Below are 17,026 nucleotides of genomic sequence, written 5' to 3' on the forward strand. Positions count from 1 at the left end.
CTCCAATTAAGAAGAGAGGTGTTTTTTCTGTATATTCTTATAGTTTACATTAGCCACGCAAGTGTATATAAATGTGACATACAACAACTATATATCACACGTTTGAATATGTATCTGCCTCGATAAGAAAAAAAAATTTGACTATTTGTTTAACTGAATTGTTAGTTGCTTTTGAGCTTGTCATGTTGTAAATGTAATTGTTTCAAAGTTTCGGTAAAACTATATTGCAAGGTTATTCTATTGTTGACATGTAGAATAGACACGACTAATTTTCGACGACAAGCAACTGAATGCAAAATTTAGTGTCTTTATGAAGTTTATGTTGATGGATATTACACAAGCCTTGAGAATGAGTTAGAAAACATTATAGAATATTGTTTATCGCCAAGTCTATCTCTTAGCTAGCTCAATCACATACATTCCCTCCAAGATGCTGACAAACTATAACACATCCCTTGTCTATATCTATGGGTATCGTCACGAGGTCGACAGTCGGATAAATAACTCCATCATATCTTTCTCTCTCAACCCCACCTTTCTTTCACATCCTCCACGGCAGAACTCAACAAACCCATTCCAAGAAATATCAGTATGCTTGAGTTTTCTTGTAACACCTATTCTGGATAAGTACTATTCCTCCTTGAGCAAGAATACGTTTGACATTAACTATCAAGGGGGGGGGGGGCGAGAGAGATCTAGTGCTTCGGAACAATACAAGTTTTTGGTTCCAAGAAAATTGTTCCTTGTTGGATGTTTTCTCTTTTTTCTTGATAATGCAAATCGTATGGAAATGGAAATATGAGGAGGTGTGCGCATTTGCACAATATGACGTAATCGCGCTATCAACAATATTCACGGCTCCTGCCAATATCTACAAGCATAGCTTACTGGTTTGTAAACATTTTCAGATTGGGAAGCTATTATAAGGGATGGGAAATCTGATGAAATAAGCCTACTCTACCAATGTCTTGCAGTAGACACTTATTCAAATTAGAAACTAGATTTGATTTCTTATCCATCCATACAATTTAACATGCACTTGAAATCCGAAAGATAAAATATATATTCACTAAACTATATAAGTATTTTAAAAGATTTTTTTTTTTGATTATTCTTCAAAGCATATATGTTCATAATATCAAACAGGAACGACAGTTACATAAGTGGTTTCTTCCATCAAAGTGTAAGTGTAAGTGTAACATTTTCTTGTTGTAGTAGACAAACAAGTAGATTTAGTATGATCAGTTCCACAAATTGTGTATAATTGATAGTATGAAGTACCATAATAATCCACTTGAGATCCCGTTCCAGTACATGGTGTAGGACAAATGGTGTCATCACCAGAAGTAGTGCATCCAACAGTTCTCAGAGGACCAAAATTTGGAGGTGGTGTTATAGTACCCAGTGGACAATCATCAAAATATACTGTGGTCGAATAATCTCCATCAACAAATGTTTTGGTGCATGAGTTTGGTTTACCAGGATGATTTGGATGACCAGGGTGATCTGGGTGTCCAGGATGATCTGGGTGACCAGGGTGTCCAGGTTCACCTGGTGTTGCAGAGCAGCTAAAAGATGGAGTTCCGCTTGTAATAAATTCACAGCCAGCTGTATCACAAACACTGTAGATGTAGTTATTTATAGTACCATAATAAGTAAATATAGTTCCAGATAAGACACAGTTATCAGGACAGTAAGTTTCATCTTGATAGGTAGTACATCCAATAACAGGTGGAATAGCCAAATCTGGAGGTGGAGTTATGGTTCCCAGTGGACATTGATCAAACGTGATAGTTGTTGTACGATCTTCATGACTAAATGTTTTGGTACAAGGGGTTGGTTCCTCAGGCTCACCTGGAGTGCCAGAGCAGATGAAAGATGGTGTGGCACCTGTTACAAATGCACAGCCACTAGTATCACAAACACTGTAGATATAGTTGTTTATAGTGTTATAATAGGTAAAAATAGTACCAGACAAAATACAGTTATCAGGACAGTAGGTTTCGTTTTGATAGGTGGTGCAACCAATAACGGGTGGGATAGTCAAATCTGGTGGAGGTGTGATTTCACCCAGTGGACATTCATCGAAGGTGATAGTAACAGTACGATCTTCATGACTGAAGGTTTTAGTACAAGCAGCTTCAGAATCATCACTAGCAGTTGGACAACTATAACTTGGATAACCATTATCTGTAACTATTTCACAACCACTTGTATCACATGAAGTGATCCATTTACTAATGACTTGATTGTAATATGACCAACTTGTAGTGAAGTATTGACAATTTTCACCACAGAAATAATAGGTTGAAAATGAAGTACATCCAATAATCTCAGCTGGGAATCCTGGTGGTGGAGTTATTTCACCCAGTGGGCAAGGATCTAATGTAACAGTGGTGACTTGTCCTTCTGAAGTGAATTTCTTGGTACATGCTGCACCTGAAGACACTGGACAATCAAAACTTGGATAAGCACCAGTGGTTATAAAGTCACAACTTTGACTACCATCACAGCTTGTATGGGTAACTGTAAATTGCATACCATAGTAGAATGGATAGTCCACATACGTTTCACAATAATCTGGACAATAAATAGTTCCTGAATAGGCTGAACAACCTGATGGTTGTTCTGGATAGAATCCTGGAGGAGCAGTGATTTCACCAGATGGACAGCTTGAAAAAGTCACCGTGGTTGTGCGATCATCAGTGGAGAATGTCTTGGTACATTCACTGCTACAAACCAAAAGACTAGTGAGTTCCCTAGTAGTTGAAAATTCACAACCTGGCGGTGGTGACACAGATCCCAGTACAAGTTGTCCAAGTATGTGTAGTACTAGAAATAACGGAAGTAAGAGTACCACAACCAGAAGGAACGGATCCACCATCATCATCACCACCACAATCTGTTGTGGTAACTGTTGTAAGCGTACCGTCGGTAGAAATGGTTTCATAACAATAAGAAGGATCTGAAGAATTACTACTGCAAATATATCTTAGTTCAGCAGCAGAAGCATCCCAAGGAAAACAATTGATAGTATCACATCTTTTAGTAGATTCACCAGGTGCAGATCCGGTAGTAACCCAAGAGCAAAAATCACCTGTAGGACAAACTGTTTTACAGCAACCACTCAACTGGCAACCCTCTGGAATGTTAGTAATATCAGTTGGACAATCAATTAATGTCGTAGAGCTTGGAATGCCTGCATCATAATATGTCACAACACAACCAATAGGAGAAATATATTGAACAACACCTTCACTAACCTCTGGATAAGCAGTTTGATAAGTATCGGTTGTTGAAGTAATTGTTACTGCTAAACAAGAATTCAACAACGAAAATAGTAAAAAGTTAGAAATCATTGTAGTTGATGAATAGGGTGGAAAGAAAAAAAAATAAGAATATCAACGATAATACTAATTCTATTTGGGAGAATGCATGTTAATTTATAGTTGATAGATTTGTATGTGTGTGTTATTCGGGTCGGGAAGTGGTAAACACAATAAAATTAAAGGTGGTTGCTAAATATAGCGGCTAACCAAGAGATGCATAAAGAACTAATCTTGTTTATAGTCTGAACACAAAGGCACGAGTTCAAAATTAAACATGTAATTCATCGTTGGTAATAATAATGAACCCAAGAGGGGGAGTGACGCGAGGTCATGATGTTTCAATGAGGAATTACCACTTTTTGCAGTTTTGTCTATGCAAGTATTGAAGAACGAAAAAGAAGACTTAGTAATAGAAAAAGAAAAGATATATATCAGAAAGATCACAGTTGCATGTAATTACAATATTAACATACGAGCAAGATTTAATCAAAAACAAAGAAATCAAGCCATTGATTGGTGGCTTTGAATGATGTCATTTTTCTAAGCTATGTACTATTTTTCTCATTTGGTTTCGCAGTCAATAGTATGTCTCAATTAAAAGGGATGATCAACCTTGGGGGGGTAATAGTGGGGTGAATGAACATTGAAGTTGTGTGTGAGTTCGGTTTCAACACTTTATAGTTGTTGAGCAACATCCTTATTGAAATACTTCCATAAATAACCACGAAATAAGAATTTTTTTTAAAAAAAAGACCATGCATACGATCGAGTTAATAAAAAAAAAAAACAAGGGAGGTCGACTTGGAAATATAGTTCGTAAGTGAGTAGATATGCAAGAGACGCGTTTGGTAGTTTTACTAATTCTTTTATTTTCGTGCATGTGGAATATGCATTTTAAGATGCTCAATTCATATTCCTTGTTCTATCCCCGCGAACAGGAAGTGTTTTTGGTGATAGTTGAAATTTCCGCTTATCCGTACATTCCATATATAACCAATCAGATTGTTTTCCCCTTCAAGTGGTGAGATATTTTGTTAGGAACGTTTGCTATCGTGCATATACGATATAATCTTTCGTTGCTATGCACATTTATTTTCAGGAACATGCACAATATTGGATGTTCATACGAAAGAGTGTGTTCCTATATTGTATTGACCCTGTACTTTGCAAGTTGTTGTGACTTCTGGAAGTTATTTATAGTTGTACCACCAAGTATTCTATAGCTATTTTTCTATATTGGATTCCCCAATTTAGGTTTTAGTCTAAAATCCACCAGTAGTCACTTGTCTTCCATAAGGCTATTTCAATCTGCTAAGGATTTTCTCCGGTGGAATACCACTTTACTGTAACCCCTCTATTTTATAACACAACACTATCTAATTATAGATAAAGTTTGAAAGAAATATACTTCGAGGAATGAAAACACACCTTTCAGTAATCGAAAGGTTCCTGCGTTTGTTCTATTTTTAACAATTGAAGCGTGTGTCACCAATGGTGGTCCAGTAGTAATATTAGAAATATTAACCCCGCAAGTCATTTCTACTTTTTAATAGTTGATAACTATTATTACACATCTTCCTGTGTGAATTTCAATTTTATTTAGTCACAAATTCTGATAAGAAAAACCCGTTTGGAGTTTCCATTTATAGATTCTTTAATATACAATTGACATTTAACAACAAGGGTGATAACCTTGGATAGAGACGACTTTGGTTCTAAAAAGTTGTCTACTTTGGCCCTTTTTGTAGTTCAAACAAATTACTCAGAAATATAATATTTAACTAGTTGATCAGATAACTGTTCACTATCCACCAGTCTTTCTTATATCCCCACAACTACACTGTTGTGGAGTTTTTGGATTTGGGAATAATAACAACTGTTACATTCTGTGATGAACTAGATTATGAGATATCTATAAATAGTCATTGCAATAAAACAAGAGTTACCATTGACCCTTCGTATGCAAAAATTACTACTAGAGATCGAAACAATATGATATGTATTCACTATACTATATATGTTTTTCAAAAAAAAAATATTTATGGTTTATTCCTTAAAACAGAAAACAATTAGAAATTCAATCTGAAACAACTGTCACATAAGTAGTAGCTTCCATCAATGTGTAAGTATACGTATAGCATTTTCTTGTAGTAGTAGACAGACAGGAAGACTTCCCATAATCAGTTCCACAAACCATGTATACGTAATTATATGGAGTACCGTAATAATCCACTTGAGAACCAGCTGCAATACAAGGTGTAGGACAAATAGTTTCATCATCAGAAGTAGTACATCCAACAGTCAACGAATGACCAAAATCTGGAGGTGGGGTTATAGTACCCAGTGGACAATTATGGAATGATATAGTGGTAGAATGATCACCGTCAACAAATGTTTTGGTACATGGAGTTGATTTACCATGTTCACCATGTTCACCTTGCTCTCCATGTTCACCATGTTCACCTTGCTCTCCATGTTCACCATGTTCACCTTGCTCTCCTTGCTCTCCTTGCTCTCCTTGCTCTCCATTCTCGCCAGGCTCACCTGGTGTGGCAGAACAACTGAATGATGGTGTATCACTTGTAACAAATTCACAACCCCTTGTATCACAAACACTATAGATGTAGTTATGCATAGTACCATAGTACTCAAATACAGTACCAGATAAGACACAATTTTCGGGACAGTAAGTTTTGTCTTCATAGGTAGTACAGCCAATAACAGGTGGAATAGTCAAATGAGGTGGTGGAGTTATAGTTCCCAGTGGACAATGATCAAATGTGATAGTGGTTGTGTACTCACCATCACTGAATGTTTTGGTACAAGCAGTAGATTCACCAGGTGGATAAGAATCACCAGGACAACTATATCTTGGTGTATCACTAGTTACAAATTCACAATCACCAGCATCACAGACACTGTAGACATAATTATATATAGTACCATAATAATTAACAACTGTTCCCATAAGAATACAATTATCAGGACAATATGTTTCATTCTGGTAGGTGGTGCAACCAATTGTATTTTCAATTGTTAAATTAGGTGGAGGTGTGATTTCACCCAGTGGACATTTTTCAAATGTGATGGTAGTTGTAAGATCTTCATGACTGAAGGTTTTAGTACAAGGAGTTGGTTCAACAGGTTCATTATCATCGCCACATTCAGTTGGAACAACAGTTGTGTATGACCGCCCGGACAACGATGTACTAGTGATAGTCACATAACACATAGTTGGATCTCTATGAGTACAGACATAACTTGGTCCCGACAAAGGATTAAATGTGTACACTTGATGGCAATCTCTTGTATTGCAAGCAAATACAGGATGGTCCTGATTAGTATCACGGTATTCAATGGAGCAGAATTCTTTAGGTGGACAATAGGTTCTCAGGTCAAGTTCTGTACATCCTTCTGGAACTGTAGTGGTAACTTCAGGACACTTAAAAAAGGTATAGTAAAATAATTCAGATCCATCCCAAAAACTAAGAACACAAGAATCCTTATAAAGGTCAATTAAGTCAGTAGCTTCAGGTTGAGGAGCAGCAGTTTCATGAGTATCAGCAGCAACAGTGGCGACCAAATCAGGAGTTTCATAGGTATCAATAGTTGAGGTTATTGTTACTGATAAACAACAACCCAAAAGCGAGAATAGTAATAATTTAGAAATCATTGTAGTTGATGATTACATAAACAAGAAAAATAAATACATACCAGGATGGTCATTACAGTTTTTAGGGGAAAATAAAGGTGAATTTATAGTCAAATGGTTTGTATGTTTATATGAGAGTAGGGGCATTTTGGAATTATTGAATAACACACAAATGGTTGCTAAATTTAGTGGGTTGGGAAGAGTTGCAGAATTCAAGTGTATCTTCATTGTTCATGCCACCACTTAGTCAGCAAGAAAACAAAAACAAGTATGTAATCAACTGTTCGTATTATAAAAGAAATAAAGACGCGGTCAAAGTGTTTTGATATTCAATTACCACTTTTTGCAGCTATTCCATCTAATTGAACAAAAACACTTGACAAAGAAAGAGATAATAATAATAAATAATAGAACAAAATCACGATTCAACGTAATTTACTAACTGGTATACGAGTGGAAAATCTTTACAACACAATGGAATCTATGTTTTGTGTGGTGGCTTTGGATGTTTTCATAAAATTAAGCTGGATAATCAACGGCATGGCATAATTACTGAATAATATCGTGAAATGTGGGGTTATCAACGCTAAATGTGAATATTTTGTTAACCATGTTATTCTTGCAAAACATCAATTACCCCTTTGGTGCTTCATATCTAGAGAAACTTCCATAAATAGCCATTTCTAACTAAAATTATTACCAATGTTTACACAGGGCCAAGGAAAAATCATGGTAAGGAAAACATTCCACCTCGTATGATTAGATATGCAAGACACGCTTTCCCCAAAATTTGCTAAATTCTCTATAATAGACTCATGCGTGAACGAGTTACATGTTGAGAAACACAATTCAGATATTCTTCTCCTTTCAATCTAGACTATCTTATTGTTTGGAGATAGTTCAGATATCCGTGTTTCCGTACATTTCTTATTAAACGAATCATTTTGTTTTCCCTTGAAAATGGTGAGATATCTATTTAAGGACGTTTGCAATATTGCAGATACGATATAATGTTTGGTTGCTATGCACGTTTATTTTCAGGAACATTAGCAATATTGAATGATCATACGAATGGAAGCGTTGTTGTATTATGTTGATCCTATTTGTGATATCAAATTGTAACTTCTGGAAATTATTTATAATCGTAGATATAACATTCTTCTGTATTGAATTGCCCCTATTTGACCTGTATTATTCAAAAAGAGTAATAATATTTCCCTATACAGATCAACCTTCTGTTTTTAAGGGATAATATCTAATTATAAATTTAGATTTCAGGCAATAATCTTCTGGTGAGGAAAACATATGTGGAGAATAGTGGTGAAAAAAGGTTCCCGCATTTGTTCTATTTTTAACTGATCAACAGTATTTCACCTATAATCATCCAGGAGTAATAACACTTGTAAGACACTACTCTTTACCAAGATTACTATTCCAATAGAAGGTATTTATTCCTTTATAACACACTATCTCATGGCTTTCAAGCAGGATTTCAATTTTGGTATAACCACTAATTTTTGCTACACCGTCACCCGATTAAATTTTTTTTTTTTTGGATCCCCCATATGCAAGGTTGTGATCCCCCAAATGTTGATGTTAATAATAAGGAGCAATATTTTCCGAATTCAAGTCGGCGAAATAAATGGAGGAAACGAATAAAAAAAATTAGAAGAAGGAGAACACCTTTTATAAGTATATCCTTAATTGCAATTGATTAAACTACAATGGTTCACGAAATTTATTCCTATTCATTAGATCAATTAGACAATTTAGAAAAGAATCTTGAATTTCAAACTTTCAATTCCGAAACCGCTTGGAATTTAGGGAGCTGTGCCCGTAAATTAGCCAACGAAAAATATCCTGGAAAATCCATCTTGATAAATATTACATTATCAGATGGTCATGTATTATTTCAAACTGCGGTTGGTAAAGGTACTACAATAGATAATGATAAATGGGTACAACGTAAAATTAATACTGTTTTAAGATTTGGTAAATCCAGTTTTTATATTGGTCAAAAATTAAGAATTAAAGAAAAATCTATTGAAGATGCTAATTTTGTAAGTTCATTTGATTATGCAAGTCATGGTGGTAGTGTTCCTTTGAAATTAGTTAATTTTGATTCCATTATTGGTGCTTTGACAATCAGTGGTTTGGCTCAAGAAGAGGATCATTTATTTGCAATTGAAATATTGGAAACTTTTCTTCATATGTAGATGTGTCCTTCCCCCACACGCATATAGACACACACATATTCTTTTGTTTATATTCTCAAAGTGCCAAGACGCACACTGAATACATTCCCATAGGAATAATAATACACATCGTTCGACTAAAAAGTGAACAATAGCTTTACCCAAAGAAAAATATCCTCATACGTATTCTTCTTCTTTTATTCTTCTTCTTTTTGATCATCATCATTATGGGTGCTTGGGGTTCTGGATATTTTGAAAGTGATCTGGCGTGTGACTTTTGGGCACGCGTTAGGGATACAAATACAGAAAACACATTGCAAGAAATCATCGACAGTTTGGAAACTGCCATTATGAATGAAGAAGGGTATCTTGATATATCAGATTGTGAAGCAGCTACTATTTCATCATTACTTGTTATTGTTTTTGATTCAAAGAAATGGTTTGAAGAATCTTTCAATGATAAACAGATTCCACAATTCTACAAAGAAGAAATTAATAACTTCATCAGTCGTAATCAACAACAATGGGACAACGAGTACAAATCAAAGCTCTATCGTGTTGAAGAAGAACAAGAAGATTTGAATATCAGCCAATTGGCTGGTAAAGCATTACGCGGTAATCTTGATCCAAAAACCAGTGAAGCAAGTGACCTTTGGAGTGAAACTGAATACTTTGAAGAATGGAAGAGTACAATTCAAATACTTTTAGATAGGTTAGAACAAATATCCACCTCTAGTAAGTAGTAAATATTACATTATTCTAACAGGATGACTACTCCGGGTAAAAAAATGTAATCAATTTTGGTGGCATGTACACGACTAGTGGTGATTTTTCACTTTCTTCTCACCAAATTATGAGAAGGGAAAATTTTTCGTTCTCAATTCTTGTACAATTCCATTCAATCGGAACAACCAACATCTCCACATATACAACCACGTCAACAAAATGTCATCATTAGTCAAGGGGTTGTTTAGTAACACGAGAAAGTCTATTGACTTGTCCTCGAATCCTCTCAATATATCTATTCAAATCCGTACTGCCAAGAAGAGAGTTTCTGGTTCCAAAACCAACAATAAAGATTCAGCTGGTAGAAGATTGGGTGTTAAGAAACAGGAAGGACATTTCATTCAAACTGGTGAAATTATCATGAGACAAAGAGGTACTGTTATTCATCCAGGTGAAAATACAAGTATTGGTGTAGATCATACTATTTATGCTACTGAACCAGGTTATGTTAGATTTTACCTTGATCCTTTCCATCCATTAAGAAAATATGTTGGTGTTGCATTGAAAAAAGATGTTAGATTACCAAAACCACATTTTGAACCAAGATTGAGAAGATTTGGTTACATTCCAATTGAAAATCCAATCGAAGCAGAAAAAGAAGAAGCTAGTATGTCAAGAAAGGAATTATTGGCACAAGATAAATTGAATGAAATTAAAGAAACTAAATCGAAAGCTAAAGAAACTTTCATTAATTCCTGTAAAGAAGCATTGAATTCAGTTTATGGAATGGGATTAGAAGGTCAACAATTAGAAGATGCCAGTGAAAGATTATACAATATTTATCAATTACGTTCCGTTGGACAATCATTATCTGAAGCTAGAACTCAAGTTACATTCAATCAACTTTATGACATCAACTTACAAGTCAGAAGAAATGAAATTACTAAAGATCAAGTTAAAGAATTACAAAATCAAGTCAAAGAATTCATCAACAAAATAGATTCCGCCATTGGTGTTGAAAGCAATGGTTTACTTTACAAGAATTTGACTGAAGAAGAAACTTTATCTTTGAGAAAGGAAACCAGTGAGAAATTGGCCAAACTTTATAAAGAAAATGCTCTTGATAAAGAATACAGAAAACAAGCCAGTGAACTTATCAATACCCCAGGTATATTTGAAGCTAAAGAAAGAAAAGAACTTACCTTGGAATACTTGCCAGAAGTATTACCACTTGATGTTCCAGGATCTGTTGTTGAAATTACTGATGCAAAGAACGCACCAAAGGATCTTGTGATACAACGTATTTATGATGAAGCCAATAGAAAGGTTAAGCTTGTGGGTAGACCAAAAGAAGCCTTTGCTACTTTGTAAACCTCATGAGTATTTTTATGTACATAGAAGAGCATGTAAATATATTATCTTTATTCATTACTCATTATTCATCATTCATTACACAAGTGAATTGATTGAACTGATTGAATCTTGCGTGGTAGTACAGCTGGAACGACAACGATCGACGCGCCTGGGAAATTACAGAAAACAAAAAAACAACAAAGAAAAAAAAAATAACAGGAAGGCAGAAGAGAGAGAGAAAAGTTTTTTCTTCCTTTCTTTGAATGAACAACGAATTATATTATCTTTGATTACATATAGTTTTCTTTCTTTCTGTATCAATTTCAAACCAAAACTCAAAGTGTCACCATGGGATTACCATTTGAACTTCCAGCAGACAATCCAATTGTCTCAACGTTTAATAAACTTTTAGTTACTTATCATAAATTTGTTGATGAATCAGTTCCACATACCAAAGGTAGATGGATTTCATTTGGAATTTTAATTTCAATATTTCTATTAAGAATTATATTTGCTCAAGGATGGTATATCATCTGTTATGCTTTAGGTATATATTTATTGAATTTATTTTTAGCATTTTTAACACCTAAATTTGATCCATCATTAGAACAAGAATTAAAAAACGAATCTATTGAAGAAGGTCTTGAAGATGAATCCAATGTTAATATTGACGATAATGATAAAGATGATGAATTTAGACCATTTATTAGAAGATTACCTGAATTTAAATTTTGGTATAATGCAGTTAGAGCAACTCTGATTGCTTTAATTTTAACATTTTTCAATATTTTTGATATTCCTGTTTTTTGGCCAATTCTTGTCATGTATTTTATTATTTTATTCACTTTAACCATGAGAAGACAAATACAACATATGATTAAATATAAATATCTTCCATTTGATTTTGGTAAGACCAAATATAGAAGAAGTCAATAATTCGGAACATTTGAGAAATAAAAATTAGACAGATATATTCAAGAGGTTTTACTGGTTGGTGTACTGCTGTTTTTCTTTGATATAATGATTATTGTGATAAATATATATTAAATATAGGTATACTGTGTTATAATTAATAAAGCTCTTTTCTTTTATGAATTTTGTTCATAGTAGACATATTGATATTAAATGAAAAATTTCACTATGTAGGTCGTGTTAAACTGATCAGAATCCCAGCTGGTGCCGCAGTGGGTGTAGAATCTGCTGATAACCCAAAAGGCTGCCGGAGTAATAACCGTGACGGTGAACACGTGACTACGACCGCACCGGAAAATAAAAAAAAAATTGTCAACGAAATTCAAATTTGATTTCGCCTGCGGTGAATTTCCAACATTCTTTTTTTTTTTTTTTTTTTTGCTGAACCTCGTCCACTCCTATTTCTCCTCCTCCCTTATCCGTCCTAAATCCACCTTCCCCATTAGTTTAGACAACAATTGATTTCAATTGACAATTCTTAATTGTTGTTTATAAAATTATTCAATTACATTTATTCGGACAATGAGTCGTGCTGAAGTCGATTTACAAACAAGTGTCAAGAAAGCTTGTAACAGTGATGAAGTCCCACCAAAGAGAAAACATGTTAGAGCATGTATCGTTTATACCTGGGATCATAAAAATTCCCGTGCATTTTGGAATGCAGTCAAGATCCAACCATTGCAAAGTAATGAAGTTCAATTATTTAAAGCATTGATTATGATTCATAAAGTTTTACAAGAAGGTCACCCAAATACTTTGAAAGATGGTTATAGAAATCGTGATTTCATTGCTTCTTTAGCTACTGTGTTTCCAAGTCAGGGTTCTTCTTATGGTAGATTGATTAATCAATATGATAAATATATTCTTCAAAAATTGGATTTCCATCGTAACAATCCCGGATTTAACGGTACTTTCGAATATGAAGAATATATATCATTAAGAACCGTAAGTGATCCAAATGAAGGTTATGAGGCATTATTACAATTGATGGATCTTCAAGACCTGATTAATGATTTGCAGAAACTTGTTTTTGCAACTATTAACCAAAGTCGTAGTAATTTATGTAAAGTTAGTGCATTGGTGCCATTGATTGCTGAATCATATGGTATTTATAAATTCTGTATTTCTATGCTTAGAGCAATGTATCAACAATTGGGAGAAGATGATGCATTGACAGGTTTGGTTGAACGTTTTGATACTCAGCATTTTATGCTTAGAGATTTTTACACTGATTGTCATGCCATTAAATTTTTGACTAGTTTGGTTACCATTCCAAGATTACCAAATAGTGCACCAAATGTTAAAATTACTGATGATGGTCAAGAAATTAGTAGACCAGTTTCAATTAACCAAAGTGATCGTAGTGTTACTCCGCAGCAAATCTCATCTGAACCAACGCAAGATTTTGCTCCACCTCCAAACCCACCACCAGTTGAACAATTGATTACTCAACAAACTGGGTACTTGTACCAACAACAGCAAGAACAAGAAAGAATTCAACAACAATTGGAATTACAACGTCAGCAACAACTTCAACAACAACAAGAGCAACAAAGACTTTTTGAACAACAACAACAAGAGCAAGAAGCAAGATTTTTGCAAGAACAACAAGCTCTTCAGATGCAACAAACTCAACAACAGCAAGGAAGAGTTTCAGAATTGGAACATGATTTATTGATGTTTAAAAACCAATATGATAATGATCAACAACTTTTACAACAATATGATTCTAGAGTTAGAAGTTTGGAAAATGAAATGACTGCCATCAATAGTACAGCAACTCAACAAATTGCTTCTAAAGATGAACAAATTAAAAACTTGGATGATCAAATTAGTAATTGGACTAAAAAATATGAATCTCTTGCCAAGTTGTATTCTCAATTACGTCAAGAACATTTGAACTTGTTGGCCAAATTCAAAAAGATTCAACAAAAAATCAGCTCTGCTCAAGAATCTATATTGAAGAAGGAAAAACTTGAAAAAGATTTGAAAGCCAAGAATGTTGAATTGGCAGATTTGATTAGAGAAAGAGATAGGGCAAGATTGGATTTGGATAGATTAAGAGCTAGTAAAGACCAAGATATCGAAAAACTTGAAGCCGAGGTTAGAGAATTGAATATGTCAGCACAAGAATCTGGAAAATTACAAAACTTGAATCTTTCTTCAATTATGGCTAAACATGAAGCTGAATTGGATAAATTAAAGAATCAATTGGCTGATAGAGAATTGAAATTGGGATCATTGGGTGGCTCAGAAGAATTGCAAAATAAATTGAAAGAAACTGAAATTGAATTACAAATCACTAATGAATCATTAGATAATGCACTTGCAGAGTTGCATCGTACCAAAGAAGATCAAGATGATATCATTAATGCTCAAATTGATCATATTTTACTTTCTAATGTTGAGAAATTTAAGAATCTTATTGATATATTCTTGGAAAATAATATTAAAAGTGTATTGGACACAAAACATGAATTGACAACCACAATTCAAGCCGGTAACTTGAATTCAACCCCTGAATACTTGTTGTCTATTCTTGAAATGTGTTCTGATACTGCTACTGATTTTGCCACCACCTTCAATGGATATATTGCAGAAGATAGAAATGAAGATGAATCTAATTTCTCAGATATCATTTTATCAAGTTCTAGATTAACTGCTTCGATTAATGATGTTATGTTGAATGCAAAAGGTCTTTCCAGCAGTATTCCAGCTACACAAGAAGTTAAAATTTTGGAATTGACTAATGATGTGTTGGATGAAACGGTTATTTATTTCCAAAGTTTGAAATCTGAATCATTGAATAAATATAAAGATGTTGAAGACAAGATTGACGCAGTTATCGATGGTAATTTTGAGCTTCAAACTATTTTGAAGAATTTAATCCAATTTGTTGAAACTTTGAGATCAGATACCGGTATTATGAAATTCAAGGGTAATTTGGAAGATTTGGTTAATGATGAAATGGCTCAAACAGCACAAACTATTAGTTTAGCAAGTCAATTCTTGAATGATTTAATGAGTAATGCCAATATTTATGGAGGTAATTTAGAAGTTCATGAAATGTTGTTGGCATCAGCTAAACTTGTCACAGAAGCTGTTGAAGGGTTAATTAAGGCATCTGTTGAATCCCAAAAAGAAATTGTTGCCAAAGGTAAAGGTACTCAATCAGTTACTGATTTCTATAAGAAAAATAGTAGATGGACCGAAGGTTTAATTAGTGCATCTAAAGCTGTTGCTGGAGCTACTAATGTTTTAATTCATACTGCAGATGGTGTACTTAAACAAAGTAATTCTCATGAAGAATTGATTGTTGCCTCTAAAGAAGTTGCTGCATCGACTGCTCAATTGGTTGCTGCTTCTAGAGTTAAAGCTAATTTTGTTTCTAAAGCTCAAGATAATTTAGAAGATTCATCAGGAAATGTTACTCGAGCATGTAAATCATTAGTTGATAAAGTTCAAAGTTTGTTAACTAAAGAAAATGAAAGAGTTAATGATGTTGATTTAAGTAAATTAACCCCATATGAAGGTAAAACACTTGAAATGGAACAACAAGTTGAGATTCTTAAATTGGAGAATAGTTTAATTGCTGCCAGAAAGAGATTAGGTGAGATCAGAAAACATGGATATAAAGATGATGGAAGTGATGATGAAGAGTAGTAGTAGTAGTAGTAGTAATAGTATTGTTTATCAGTGTATATTAATTTAAAATAGTTGTCCTCAATTGTGAATCAACATTGGTCGTGGGTCCTGGTCTCAGGCGGGTTCCTTTGATTTACCAAAGTTGAAAAAAAAAAAAAAAAATTCTAAAGATAGGCGATGAATTACGTCAGCGAGGTACGACGACGTGTTTATATGAGGCGATGCTCTTTCCTTAGTTTTAGTTGATAAACCCTTTCGACATTATCGTGTTCTTTTTCTTTCTTTGTTTGAAATTGATTCTATTGTTGCCGATATGGTAAAAGCAGAGACACATTTACACACAGAGAGAAAGAGAAACATTAGCAATCATTGCGAATACATTCTGTGGTTGGTTTATTTTTAGTACAAATCAACAAAAGTGATGAACAAATGAACACAGAACAGGAACAGGAGGAGGGTTATGTAACTTAGTAATAAGTTTCAAACATGAAAGCAAAATACAAAAAAAAAAAAAAAATTGGGTTGATAAACAATAGCCGATAGAATTATCATTTAAATTCTCGTGTCACAATAATCGATAAGTGTTTGTAGTATGATTTTGTGATGAAACTTTTTTTTTTTATAGTTTAGAATAAATTCTTTCCCTCTAATTGTATATTTGACAAGTTTATTATTGACTTGATGCAATATGAAGTATGATTAAATGAATGACAAGAAGTGAATTAGAGTATACGAAAAGATGATGATAAATTGGGTATCTAAGGTTTTAAAAGACTATTACTATGACCAATTGATAATTTGAACAACTCCATTTGGATATCATCGACCTACAACTGGCTTTCGTTGATTGTTGATTGTAGATTGTTAATTGTCGATTGTGTGATGTCATTGTCATTGTCGTTGTTGAAGATTATGATGATAATTATTGTGTCATTGTGCACTACTGTTGCCCCCTTTTGAAAAAAAAAAGATTAAACTGCGTGTCTGATGTAATGATGCAAATTGTGTAGAGTGCACCAAAAAAAAGAAAAAAGAAATTTATGTGCCAATGTACACGACACACTGTAACTAAAAAAAAAGAATTTGGTTTTCCTTATGCAAACACATAGATAAATAAATATAAAGGTGAATCATTATCATTTATCATTATTCTC

At 33.8% G+C, this 17,026-nt stretch overlaps 8 protein-coding genes across 8 annotated transcripts; 6 read left to right on the forward strand and 2 right to left on the reverse strand. All coding sequences in view use genetic code 12, as the record gives it.

Annotated features, from left to right (window-relative positions):
* Positions 1 to 430: 430 nt before the first annotated feature.
* CTRG_05161 (uncharacterized protein) lies at positions 431 to 802 on the forward strand (the record flags this gene model as incomplete). The annotated part of the gene is made up of 1 exon (XM_002550817.1): positions 431 to 802. One exon carries the CDS (start codon positions 431 to 433, stop codon positions 800 to 802), a length of 372 nt encoding a protein of 123 aa, XP_002550863.1.
* A 336-nt stretch (positions 803 to 1,138) lies between these two features.
* CTRG_05162 (collagen-like triple helix repeat-containing protein) lies at positions 1,139 to 2,950 on the reverse strand (the record flags this gene model as incomplete). Its single annotated transcript, XM_002550818.1, has 1 exon — positions 1,139 to 2,950. One exon carries the CDS (start codon positions 2,948 to 2,950, stop codon positions 1,139 to 1,141), a length of 1,812 nt encoding a protein of 603 aa, XP_002550864.1.
* Positions 2,951 to 5,406: 2,456 nt separating this feature from the next.
* CTRG_05163 (uncharacterized protein) lies at positions 5,407 to 7,002 on the reverse strand (the record flags this gene model as incomplete). The annotated part of the gene is made up of 1 exon (XM_002550819.1): positions 5,407 to 7,002. The coding sequence occupies one exon, from the start codon at positions 7,000 to 7,002 to the stop codon at positions 5,407 to 5,409; it is 1,596 nt and encodes a 531-aa protein (XP_002550865.1).
* Positions 7,003 to 8,705: 1,703 nt separating this feature from the next.
* On the forward strand, positions 8,706 to 9,197 carry CTRG_05164 (uncharacterized protein; the record flags this gene model as incomplete). The annotated part of the gene is made up of 1 exon (XM_002550820.1): positions 8,706 to 9,197. One exon carries the CDS (start codon positions 8,706 to 8,708, stop codon positions 9,195 to 9,197), a length of 492 nt encoding a protein of 163 aa, XP_002550866.1.
* Positions 9,198 to 9,403: 206 nt separating this feature from the next.
* On the forward strand, positions 9,404 to 9,919 carry CTRG_05165 (uncharacterized protein; the record flags this gene model as incomplete). Its single annotated transcript, XM_002550821.1, has 1 exon — positions 9,404 to 9,919. The coding sequence occupies one exon, from the start codon at positions 9,404 to 9,406 to the stop codon at positions 9,917 to 9,919; it is 516 nt and encodes a 171-aa protein (XP_002550867.1).
* Positions 9,920 to 10,121: 202 nt separating this feature from the next.
* Positions 10,122 to 11,273, forward strand: MRP7 (mitochondrial 54S ribosomal protein bL27m; the record flags this gene model as incomplete). The annotated part of the gene is made up of 1 exon (XM_002550822.1): positions 10,122 to 11,273. One exon carries the CDS (start codon positions 10,122 to 10,124, stop codon positions 11,271 to 11,273), a length of 1,152 nt encoding a protein of 383 aa, XP_002550868.1.
* Positions 11,274 to 11,603: 330 nt separating this feature from the next.
* Positions 11,604 to 12,191, forward strand: CTRG_05167 (protein retreival receptor; the record flags this gene model as incomplete). Its single annotated transcript, XM_002550823.1, has 1 exon — positions 11,604 to 12,191. One exon carries the CDS (start codon positions 11,604 to 11,606, stop codon positions 12,189 to 12,191), a length of 588 nt encoding a protein of 195 aa, XP_002550869.1.
* Positions 12,192 to 12,749: 558 nt separating this feature from the next.
* On the forward strand, positions 12,750 to 15,890 carry SLA2 (Sla2p; the record flags this gene model as incomplete). Its single annotated transcript, XM_002550824.1, has 1 exon — positions 12,750 to 15,890. One exon carries the CDS (start codon positions 12,750 to 12,752, stop codon positions 15,888 to 15,890), a length of 3,141 nt encoding a protein of 1,046 aa, XP_002550870.1.
* Positions 15,891 to 17,026: the final 1,136 nt, after the last annotated feature.

This window comes from Candida tropicalis (genome assembly GCF_000006335.3).
Source record: "Candida tropicalis MYA-3404 genomic scaffold supercont3.7, whole genome shotgun sequence".
NCBI lineage: Eukaryota > Fungi > Ascomycota > Pichiomycetes > Serinales > Debaryomycetaceae > Candida > Candida tropicalis.